The sequence below is a fragment of the Elgaria multicarinata genome, chromosome 7 (assembly GCF_023053635.1).
Source record: "Elgaria multicarinata webbii isolate HBS135686 ecotype San Diego chromosome 7, rElgMul1.1.pri, whole genome shotgun sequence".
NCBI classification, from domain to species: Eukaryota; Metazoa; Chordata; class Lepidosauria; order Squamata; family Anguidae; genus Elgaria; species Elgaria multicarinata.
Window position 1 is genome coordinate 40,654,082 of NC_086177.1, and position 12,699 is coordinate 40,666,780.

At 39.7% G+C, this 12,699-nt stretch overlaps 1 protein-coding gene across 1 annotated transcript in view; it reads left to right on the forward strand.

Annotated features, from left to right (window-relative positions):
- PARD6G (par-6 family cell polarity regulator gamma) overlaps positions 1–12,699 on the forward strand; it is an 85,776-nt gene that overhangs the window by 14,497 nt on the left and 58,580 nt on the right. The window contains exon 2 of the mRNA XM_063130483.1: positions 9,302–9,524. Within this exon, the coding sequence (XP_062986553.1) occupies positions 9,302–9,524 (223 nt within the window). The remainder of the gene's footprint in view (positions 1–9,301; positions 9,525–12,699) is intronic.

Sequence of the window (12,699 nt, forward strand, 5' to 3'; positions counted from 1 at the left end):
TCATGTGTTTATGGATTACTGTGGAGTTGTCTAAACAATGGTTGTGTGAGCAGACTTGGATGCTTAAGTTGCAATTTTGTGTGGAAGCTGGATACATGTGCTCATTTGTTAGGTCAGACCATGCCATACTCTTTGACTTGGTCACTGTAGCATGCCCAGTTTTTACAGAATAACCCCATCTATCCCCTATTGCTTGGAATGCTCTCCCAGAACATCTACGAACTACGGATTCTATCCTAGATTTTTAAAAGCGTTTGAAAACTTATCTCTTTTCTATAGCTTTTTCGGAACACTAGCCTGATTTAATGTTCACAATGCTTCAATTATTCCCTTATTCTGTCTTTGTGTAACCTCTCCCCCTTATATAATTTTAATGTGATTTTAGATTGTAAGCCTCTGGTGGGATATTGTTGCTGTTTTATTTGTACATACTGTACAGCACGAAGTACATTTTTGGTGCTATATAAATAAATAATAATAATAGTACACATGCATAAGGTGTATCTGTTTGTACAAGTTTTTTGCCCCAGTCGGTAAGCTGATGACAGAAGGCAGGGACAGAGGGCAGGGATACTTCCTGATGTCTTTTTACTAGAAATCAGTTACAATGTAGTAGTCCATGGTTGCTTGTGCAGGACCAGAGCAGTTCTTCTAGAGGGGCAGCGCTTAGTCGCCTCGGCATGATTGGAGCGACTTGGCATTAAACAAAGCATATGATGGGACATATCCTGTAGGGCTTTCCTAGTTCCCCACAAGGGAAAGCTATCTCCAATCAGCAGCTGATCAAGGAGACAAGTGTTTTTCTTTGCTTAGCACCAAGAAAGGCTCCATTTTTCAGTGCTTAGCAGGGAAAAGCACTATGCTGGGTTAGGAGAGGAGGCTAATGTTTCTGCTTCAGTTCTGCTTCATTCAGAGACTTGTTCTGTTTACTTCTGAGTAGACATGGCGAGGCTTCATGTTTGGGATGCTATGCTGTTTGAAAATGCTTCTGAATGATTCAGTTCTTGTTACTTCAGAGTAGACCTGCAAAGACCTGCCCTGCTTGTTTGTGAGTAGACATGCTGCTCTTGCTTCTGAATAGATATATTTCCTATTATAAATTGGTAACAATGGAATGTGGGGTTTTTTGTTTGCTCTTTTGCATTTTCCAGCCCTGCCTACTTTTGTAAATAGCCACATCCATGTTTGCCTTTGGAACTACCTGCTATTGGAATAGGCCTCCCTGAGAATCCAGTCCTCAAGTCAAAAAAAGTACCCCATCCCCACTATGTGTGCCTGCCTCTATATGGCTTTCTGCACGTGGTAAGGTGCTGTGCTCACTTTCTTTTGTCCAGTGTCAAGCATGTCATTCTACATGTAGCACTGATAGGCCAGACATTTATGTTCTTGTAGGGGTCTCGACATTGAGAGCCCGTGTGACGTAATGACTAGTGTTGGACTGGGAGTCGGGAGATCCGGGTTCTAGTCCCCACTCAGCCGTGGAAGCTCACTGGGTGACTTCAGGCCAGTCACAGACTCTCAGCCCAGCCTACCTCACAGGGTTGTTGTTGTTAGGACAGAATGGAGAGGAGGAGGAAGATTATCTATGATGCCTTGGATTCCTTGGAGGAAGAAAGGCAGGATATAAATGTAATAATCAATAATAATCAATTCTGATCTGAATTAGTACACCTACCTCTGGCATGAAGGACATATTTATGTTCTATGGCTTGTAGTTCGATAGCCTCACATATTTAATAATAGCTACTGGATGGCAATTGTTAAAGAAAAACACTTCACCTGGCTACCATGCATAGCAGAACTGATGCAGCTGGAGGGGATTTGTGGTACTCCTGGATAGGAATATACAGGTTTAGGTGCTGGCCCACCCTGTGTTGCATTGCTAGTTTTGCCCCCAGCTAGATTTAAAACTACACTAAGGTATGAGAAAATGTATGTGTACTGTTTTTCAAGATTGGGGATTTTTTTTCTGTCTGAGGGTCAGATTTCATTTTGGAGGAGGTATTGGGGGCTGCATTCCTGTGGTGGCAGGGGCCAAAGGCAAAAGTGGGCAAAACCAAACACAAAAGTGGGCGAGGCTGGAAAACATCCTACATCCTTCCAAATTTCATTGTTATCAATTTCTGGTATGAAGCATGTCTACTCCCAAGTAAGCTAGACAAGCCTCTCTGCATGTCTGCTCACAAGTAAGGATGCACATCAAATCTACTCACAAGTAAGCAGAGAAAACCTCAAGACTCATAAGGAAGCAGGACTAAATCACTCCGTAGTTTCCTCCCATGGCTCTGCCCCATGGAGAAAAGCTCTTATCTCCAAAATATGTGCTTTTCCCTTTGCAGCAGAATGGCCAGGAGCAGGAAGAAGCTGCTGGGGCATATCAAGCCTGCAGGCTGGAGTTTCCACATCCCTGCAGTACATTACAACTCATACATTGGACTTTGCTTCTGGCACACTTGCCAGAAATGTTAGGCATCACTGCTATGGGAAGCATGATGTGTTAAACCCATTTTTTTCCTTCAGTAGGATTTTTTTCAGACACTGTACTTCATTTATGAATCTGTCTCCCCTGTCTATTTGTCTCCTTTGTTTTCAATGTATGTATCTGCAAGCTCAATAGATTTCACTTCATTTGATAGCATGTTTAGATAGACCCTTGGTAACAAATATAAGATAAATTTCTCCCTTGGTCCAGTATAAACCGTACAATATGTTACAAAATGGTATAAATCACCTACTACACAAGACTTCCAGATGTTCTGTTGGGATTTTGAGATGGTATTAAGACTCTGAACTATGAAAAAAAAAGCCTTACACGGGGAGCTTGATGTCAACTTTGATAAGATGTCAAAGTAATTTTATAATATACGCTACACTGTTAAAATAATGCAAGTATAGAGAGACTCAAGATTTCTGGATCAGTTCCATAAACTCCTGGTGGAATATCTCCCACAGTTTATTTCCATAACTGTGAAAGGCCTTAGCAATTTAAGCTTTGGCAGGAGTGGGGAGTGTCTTTGTGCATTTATTTTTACAAAGAAGTATGGGGCAATTCTGGTTTGTTCCAGAGAGCACTTTTTGGGGAGTTGGGTTTGTACCGTTTTACATAACTTGGAAATAATATGAAAAAATGGCTATGAAAATATGGGCTTCTACTGGCATAACACCAACTTTAACTATAAAATATGCTGCCAAAGTTCTTTACAACAACCTTCGCAATGATCTTAAGAATGTGTATTAATATCTAGCAGTTCTCATATGTCTGTTCCATAGGGAGCACTTTTCGTGAACACACTTGTACAGAAAAGTGAGATCGAATTTCCCCCTTTAAAGTTATCACAAAACCCAAGATTGCTTGCAAAGATTTGGAAACGTTCACCTTTCTTGTAGCTAAGCTAGGTGAATATTCGAAAGACCCTTTTCTGAAAACCAATCACCCAGAAAATTGAACCTGCAGCTCCTGACCATCAAGCAACCATTTGCAGCGCATACAGTGTACTCCAAAAATAACTCGTAATTTTAGTGTAACTGGTGTTTAGCTGTTCCTTTTGGCAGACCATCTCGTAATTTCTGAGGAGCCACCGCAAACCATACTTGTGTACATGATAACGAAGGCATATCATCTGCTGCAGTAATATAGACACTTTATATAACATAGCTGCTGCTAGAAGATTTTCAGCACATTGTAATTCTGAGTGTGCTATTAATATATAAGTTGAATAAGAATAGAGCTATTAAAATGGCCCTATTGTTTACTTCTGACCAGAGGGTTTTCTCCAGAAACTCGGCCCTTTCCCCCATCTCTTTTTGATCAAGGGCCCATCTAATCCAGCATCCTACTTCCCTGTAGTGGCCAACTGCAGGGGTGGGCAGGAAGTATATTTCCAGATGTTTTGGACTTCCTAGAATTCTTGTTCATTGGCCAGGCTGGTAGGGGCTTCTGAGAGTTGGAAGTCCAAAAATTTGGAGAGCTACCTTCTGTCCACCCCAGGCCAACAAGATGATGATGATGATTTGTATCCAGCCTTTTGCCCAATCCATGTAGATATTTCTGATTGTGTAATTGCCAGTATTTGTATTATGTAGTTTAAACTATAAATCTACCTAAATGGGTTCCGCTGAAGGCTGCTGTAAGATCCATGGAGACTTTTTTTCTTTTTTTAAACTGTGGTCCCTTCTTGGCATTTTTGCCAGTTAAATTGTTAAGTATGAAGGCCTGACCGATCATGCTTCTTCCTTGCCTAAATCCTGCCTGTTCTTCTGAGATGATATCATTTCAATCAACCAAATATTTTAGTTTCTTCAGAAGGAAGCATGTTTACAATTTTGATACAGCATTCGATAGACTTTATTTGCTTGTAATGTCTGGGGTCTCTTTTAGACTTTGCTCCCGAAATATTGGAACTGAGCTTTTCAACTCTCAGTCTTTGGGATTTTATCATAGGTGCTTATATAAGTGAGTGCAGTTCTGCCAGGAGTGGTCCGTACAAATCAGTTTTTCAGAGGGATTTGTGCAGGAGCATTACTTTCCTGGCAGGGTTTGTCCTGATAGAATCTCTGAATTCATATTTTTACTTTGGAAAAGGTTATTACTAGTCATCAAGGGATGCTTTCTCAAGTCAGGGAATTTTATTTGAAGTTGTATATCCAACAGCTGATGGTATTCCATGATTGTGGAGGGTTCCCATTTATCACACACCATCTGGGTGTTGAATATAGTTCCTGTTTCCTTTGAGCTGTTAAGCTGCCAAATTTTGTGGGATGTTTAATGACTGCCGCTACCTCATTGTTGTGTTTAAATCTTCTTTCTCCTCTTTCATCTACTGTTTATAGCTGTCTCATTTGTTTCACAAGTATGGGCACCTTTATGGAAATGTAATCTGACCAGCCATTATTGGCCCAATCTCTTGCCACCGCATATGAGTTTTACATTGCAAGTTTGTAATGGGCTGATAAGAAGTTCTCATCTGTCTCCAATAGCTTTTCCTTCTCTGAATTGTATTGCACAGTAAATACATTTTTCTACTTCTGTTTGTAATATCAAGTTCTACTTCCACCTATGTTGTTTAAGGTTTGGGATAATTATATGAATGGGATTTAGCAAATCAGTTACCAGCTGATAATTGCTTTGATCTTGTAGTCCATCATAACATACAGAAACTGGGATGCGACCTTGGGATCAGTATGTAAGTTACAATAATGACCCATCTCTATGAGGAAAACATACCTTGACCTAACTGGCCTCCTAAGCTTTTTTTCTCCATGGAGAGAACTTTAAACAAACCAAATCCTGTTTTATTTATAACCATACCCATGGATCTCTTGGAGAGAGGCACTCTCCTTTGGTGCTAATGAGGGTTTTTTCTTAGCCCCTTCAGTGGGAGGGGGGGTAAGGTTAAGATGGAAACAGATTGAGAGAAGATCTCTGTGAATGATGGAGCAGCTCTGGATCAGGGCCCCTGTACACTTACTACTGAGTAAATAAAAAGTAGAGGGGCAGCTGCATGCTATGGATTTAATGTAATCTGTTGTTTGGCCCTGAGCTGCTTTTATAACTTGAAAAGTGGAATTGAATGCCCACCACCTGCTTCCTTAAGAACTGAGCCCAGCAATTGTCTGCACCATGCCTACTATATTTTCTTTCAATTGATTTAAGTTGTGAAGTCATAGCAAGATATTACGGAGTACTGTAACCCAATTTGTCGCTTCCTTATGGCAATGTCGGTTGGCAACGTTTCCCCTTCACATGTTCTAAGCTGAGCTCTTCACTTTATTGTACCTTATATTCCCTGAAGATCCTAGGTGAATGTCTCTGATATCTTCCCACCTGTGGTGGTGGCAAAACAGAACTGTCAGATCTTAACGTTTACTAACCAGTTTTCTAAGATCAGGTTTTGTGCCAAAGTAGTGACTTCTTCATAGACTTCAAATTAAAACAATTACAAGTACTTGCCCATATAAAAAAGCTTGTGGATTTGATCAAAATCGTTCAGTAAATGTTGTTTATATCGCCTGAGCCTATGTAGAGCAATTTCCTTTTGTACATTCCAGTTGGCACTCTTTATTGTTGACATTGATTTAGTATGGGAATAGACAAGAATCCTTGTTGTGTTAGTTGGGTTGATTCCTTGGATATCTTTTGTTGCTCGTAATTGCAAATCGACCAGACGGTGACTAATATTCAGGAGATACTCAGGATGAGGGCCCATTGTTTGGAGAGCAGGCATGTGTAATACTATTTGGCTAGTCACCATTCGTAGCACTGTCAGCCTAAATTACCTTCAACTCCCGCCCCCTCCTCGCCCTTCCTTCTCTTGCTTTAGCTTTGCAATGTCAGTCGGGATGTTTGCATTAGGTAAATAGGTCAAAGTAGATTACTGTACTTCATTGTTCAAAAACTGCTCTAATAAGTAGATTAGTTACCCATAATGAAGGATTGTTCTGGCTGGTGTCTTAGTGTGGTCTGTGTCATAGGCAAACTTGCAAGTCTTTTAAGCCCATTTAGCACTGTAGTGATAGGAAGATTCAAAGGAACCGGAAAAAGACACTTAGAGATGAATACCAATTCTGAGGTATTCTGTCTCTTTGACCTGGTGTAGTGCTGGATAATGTAATATATTAGTGGTTCCCAATTAGCTAAGTACTGCGGACCCCTTGTTTTTCAAATGTCAAGCCATGGACCTCCTACTTTTGAAAAAATTGTTATCTCTATGGTAGTTACCTGTGCGAAGCAATTTTTTGGAGAAAATAAAGGGTAGCCCCTAATAAGCAAAGGATTTTAGGTATACTAAAAGAAAAAGACCATAAAATTTGTGATATTTGATATTATCATGCAAAAATGGCAATGATTTAGTTAGGAATATAAAGACAATTTTACTAATGTCTAGTTTACAATTGAACAAATTATGACTTGTTTAGCAGCTGCTAAACCTAAATGTGATGGAAGAAATCATGCCTCTTTTTGTCCTGAACAATCCCTTCCACATCCAGTTCAATATTTCCTACTTTTAATCTCAAATCTGGATCAAAATCGAGCCGATTTCTATGCTTGTTCTTCATATAACAAAATGTCCAAAATGTTTGTTCACAAAGATATGTGGAACAAAAGGGAACTAGATGTTTCAAAGCTTTTTTACCTAACTTCTTATAATCAGGAAAAACCGTCACCCAGAATTGGTCCAGTCTATATTCTTTGAAAAATGCTTCGTTGTCAGTGGACTCCAGAAATGAATGGTGAATATGTGAATGGTGCCACGGACCCCCTGGGTGGATTACGTGGGCCCCCTGGGGTCCGCGGACCACCAATTGGGAACCACTGTAATATAGAGAAGGATGAAAATAACCTTTTTTAAATAGGCAAAACATTTGGAAACAATGACGTCAAACCTTAGTAGTCTAAAGGCAGGGACAGCCAACTAATAGTCTACTGCCTCTCTTTTTGCTTGTGGGCCATAGGAAAATGCTTCAAGTTATAGATTATCTTGCCACCATAGTACTGCATGCTCTTGGTGCTAAGCTATAAGAGGTCTCTGTGACCTCACCTTGTGCATCCACATGGAAATATCTGAATATTGCTTCGTTGGGGTTACTTGGTGTTCAATTTATAATATAGGTCCTTAAGATTTACTGCTGTGTTTGTTTGCAAAATGAGATTAGTTAAGGTTATCATCTTTTTAATTGTTGGATTGTTGTAATGGTATGCAAGCTTCCCTTTTTTATTGTTTTCCTGTTGATTCTATGAAGAGTTGGCAACAACTTAAAAACAACAACCCTTCATTATTCATATTTGGAAATGTGTTGTATGATTGTTATTTTGTGTAATAAGTAGTTGCTTTTAATAATCCTATGATTTAAGTGCTTTTGCCTTTAACAATTTCTTAACTACAGAATAAACGTCATTTCATAGAGGTTTTCTTCTGAATTCATTAAGGGCATTGGATTGTTTTCCTGTGGCACAGTTCTCTGTACCATATACACCCCTTCTGTATTAATGGCTGTGGGAAGCTTTATTAGGCAGTATAAAAATGTAATAAATATCTCCTCCTTATCCTGTATTTTTTTTATAGCATCCAGTCATATATATTTCATCAAATCCTTTCTCTTTCTGTCTTCCTGCAGTGATTTCATATTGGTCCTTAACTTTTTCTGAGTGTTTGACAGCTGAAGCTTTTAATATACTTCTCCCGGCCTGACTCCATGAATTGCTCGTTCACTTTAAACTCACCTGCTCGTACTTGACATCTCTTCATTTCCATGTACAATCCTACTTGTGCAGTGAGTTGAGGGTGCTTATCAGCTTCCCTGTTAACCATTTCAAATATCCTCAAATATCATTGAGGTGAAATACATAGAAATGCTTCTTGTGGACTTCCTTTATGCCTCTTTTTATACTACCCTTATATTAATAGCACCTGAACTCAAATTAGTTTTGCCTAAGGGCAGTAAGTACAGTCATTTCACCCATTTCCCCCTTCTGGTCCCATTTGGTCCCTTCTGTGTCTGCATCAATTGCCTGGCTTTAGTTTAGGGAAATTATCTCAAACAGGGGTTCAGAAGTAAAAAATCTGCCCCATTAGGGATTCTGTTTTCATCAACATGTGCCAAGCCAACATTCTTTCAAATCTGTACACTTGCAAATAGATTTCTATAAAGGTGCTTTGAAGTCTTCAGTGTGCTCTCACCTGAAGGAAACTGACCTTGCAAAGGGGGTGGGGAGTGGCTGAGCTTCCTGAGTCTTGGGAAAGGGGGGAATGAAATGAAATCCATAAAAAATAAATTTATGGGGGGGCTTGCAAAAAGGAGTTGCTGAAATATGAGGCACAGTGGGTAAACAAGGGAAAAGTCAGAACACTGCATTTTCTTTGGGATGTACAAAACAGTGGTAGGCAAAGCAACTCTGATAGCATTAGTTCTGCTTTTGAATAGGTCTATATTTGCACTAACACGGGCTTAATGTGGTGATTGAATTGATGAGCCATAGTGACAGCCATCACTCTGCCTCCAGAGAATGCTGTATGGAGATGGGACTGAACTTACAGAGCTGAGGGCACAGAGGATGGTAAACTGAAAGTAGCAGAGCAGCTTAAAGCCAGGGTTTGCCTGTTGTACTTTGGAAACTCAAACCAAGGTTTGGATTCTGAGCTATTACAGTTGGCACAAAGCACTAAAGAAATTCTGTAGAATAATAGTATGGAAGAGCAGCTGCTCTGCTTCAAAATAAAATTAGCAAATGTCAAACCTGTAAACTTCTGCAGTTTTAAAAATCCTGACCGCCGCTCATCTGCACTCTCTCCCTTGATTGCAGTTTGGTGCAGAATTTCGAAGATTTTCTCTGGATCGTTTCAAGCCAGGAAAATTTGAAGACTTCTACAAACTTATCCTTCACATCCACCACATATCCAATATGGAGGTAATGATTGGATATGCAGATATACATGGGGATCTTCTTCCTATTAATAACGATGACAACTTCTTCAAGGCTGTTTCAAGTGCAAACCCACTGCTTAGGATTTTTATACAAAAACAAGGTAAGATGAAATGGTCACCCATCTGCTAAAATGTAAGGTCCTTGTTTTTCCAACTGATTTCTAGTTTTTGAAAGTCCCAGTTGAGAGTGGAATCCATATTTTGTTGGGTCCTCAACCAAGATAGGTAAGTGGCATCGGTAAACTACTGTTGGGGAAACAGGAGAAATATATCAAGAGGCAGAAGACGGCAGTGCATCAGCATATCTTAATAGCACGCTCTTGGAATAATTTGCATATTCATTTCATGAATATGGCAAGTGCCAGGCTATTGTTGTAAGTGCTTAGTAGTCTTCTGAAATGTTTTCCCTTCTATGTAGAAAACATAAATTAGCAATTTAAAAAATGAAGAATGAAATAATTACCAGACATGCTGTGGCTCAACATGGTTAACTTAACCCACGATGAGCCATGGTGTCTGTGGATGCTAGGTTACACATGCAATAGTCATTTAGGGGTGGTCATGTTGTGTGAATCCCACAAGCATGGGTTATGCAAAGGTTAAACAGCCCTCATATAACCCTAAAACAACCCATGTTTAATCCTCCCTTAACCCACCCTTGTCAGGTTCTCATGACACAACAACCCCTAAGCAGGGGTTGCATATTCAGATTGGTGACCGCATGTTCCACAGTTCTAGTCTACTAGTACTCCAACTTATCTCTGCAGCCATCAAATCTGGGAACTTACACAAAATCCTAGCATGCAGGGTTTTGACAATTTTTAACAGGTATTCTCTTGGCTATTAGGGGAAAGAACAATGCATGTAGGCTACATTTTGCCCACTCTTACTTAAGTTGTTCCCATTGTACGTGGTTTGGTTGCCTAACTTATTTGGTTTTGTAATTTAATTATTTAAAGCATATTAGCGATCCAAAACTGGATTGCTAAACCTTTCTCAGGCTGTATTCTAAAGAACATTTAAGAATCAATGACTTTGTTCCCCTTTGGCTCTGTTTACTGCCATTCTAAGATAACTAATTTGGAATATATGGAGGAACACAAATGAGAATTAACTGTCTAGAACAGAATAAAGTAGCAGTAGCAGTAATAACAAACAGGCAAATATGCAGGGCGGACCTTCTTGCATTCAGATAAGAGTCTGTCTTGTGTTCATCTATATACGTGTGTGAGAGAGACAGACACAGACAAATTTTAATTTGTCTTAATTATGATGTAGGGTCCTCTGGTTTTCATGGTTGGAATGTCTGAAAGTGTGTCACTGCAAAAGCATTGCACTGTGTTATTGTATAGTGATATGTGGCCCAGTGACATTGTTGGCCCTGTCCTAGATTCTGTTTCCTGGTCACAAATAACTATTATAGTTACATGTTGGCAAATGGGCTAATAACTTTGAATAGGCAAGTTGCATAAATCCTTATATCATAAGGAACAGCATCTTGTTCATGGCAATGGCAATTCAAATTTCCTTGTGTTCTTTCCAGATTGATTATCTTTTGCAAAATAGCCATACTTCTTATTTACAATGCTTCCTTCTTTTATTAAAAAAAAAAAGTCACAAGGGGAAGAGGAGGAGTGGGTGGGAAAGTGGATAAGTGCTGAAGAGCTTTGAGTAAGTAGTGATGTATTTGACTATTAAGTTTTGGAGGACGTTGAATATTACACTTAAACCCATAAACAATAGTAAAACTAGTTGGTTGGAAGAAAGCTTATTTCCTTCTGTTATAACCATACAGCTGCAATATTCTGCTTTACAGCTTCAAATGAAGAACATATTAAACTTTAGCATGAGTGCGTTTGCGAGTGATAATGGCAGAGAAACCATGCTTTTTTGCCAAAGCATTTAATTTTTTTTAATTGATTCATTTGTTTGCTGGTTGAATTGTTCTTATAGTTTGTAGTTTTATTGTTACATTGTACTTGTCATTTTGTAATGTTATGTATACACTGTGCCCCTGTGATTCCTAGCGGATGAAAGGCAGTTTATTATTGTTGCTGTTATTGTTGGCTGTATTCAAGTAGTCATTTTGCTTTTTGTGTCCGGGACCAGAGCCCTCAAGAATTCTAAAGCAGTAAATGAGTGTCTGCCATGCACCTTGCCACTTTCTGCTGTCGCTTGACACTCCAGTTGAGCAGGTTGTGACTAGATTACCATCTTGGACCAATAGCCGTCTTTTCATTTCAACATCAAGGGAAGTGCACAGATGTTCCGCTCTAGGTTTTTTTTCTGCTAAGCACGCTGAGCCATCAGTGCTGCTAATCGCAATGGAAGCAAATATTTTTCACAGCTGGAGAACTTAATAGAACACATACTAGAAGGAGGGCTTTCTCCGCTGTGGCACCCCGGTTGTGGAATGAGCTCCCCAGAGAGGTCCGCCTGGCACCTACACTGTACTCCTTTCGTCGCCAGCTGAAGACCTTTTTATTCTCTCAGTATTTTAACACTTAATTTTAACTTAAATTTAAATTTTACTGTTTTAACTCTGTATTTTAATTTTATATCAATTTTGCTGCGTGGTTTTATCCTTGTTGCGCTTTTTATACTGTATTTCGTAATTGTGCTTTTAACCTGTTGGTTGTATTATTATGGTTTTAATTTTTGTGAACCGCCCAGAGAGCTTCGGCTATTGGGCGGTATAAAAATGTAATAAATAAATAAATAAGGACCTGGGTTTGAATCCCACCTGAATTTGGTTGGATGGCCTTGGATGGTACACTTAGCCTTTGCTTTTCCTCTCTGCAGAGTGGGAATGCTGTCTTCCCACACCTAGTGATAAAAAAGGAAATGTTATCTGTGTTGAGTTTGGGGGATTAGAGCAGGGGGCATAGCTAAATAAAAATGTATGCCAGGTAAAAAGTGAGCCATCCTCCCTCTGACTCTTCTGTGGTTGGATACCAGCTGGATCGCTCATGAGGGAGGGACTCTGTGCTCTTTTGCTGCTGTTTTTCCCAAGACCACCTAGGCAGGCTGCGATGCAGAGCGCTCAGGAAGGAGATTCTTCAGCCTGGTTCAGTTGATGAAGGGATAGTAGCTTTACCAACTCCCTGGCATGCAGGGAAGCATGAGTGAAAAAGTTGAGCTCACCAAAGTGTAAATCTATTTTCTTCCAACGCCAATGGACAAAACATGTTCTATTTGTGGCTCATGTTTTTCTTCTCTTCTACTTTTCTTTCCTCTCCTTTTCCCCTGTGGTTCCTGGCTCATTTATCACAAGAA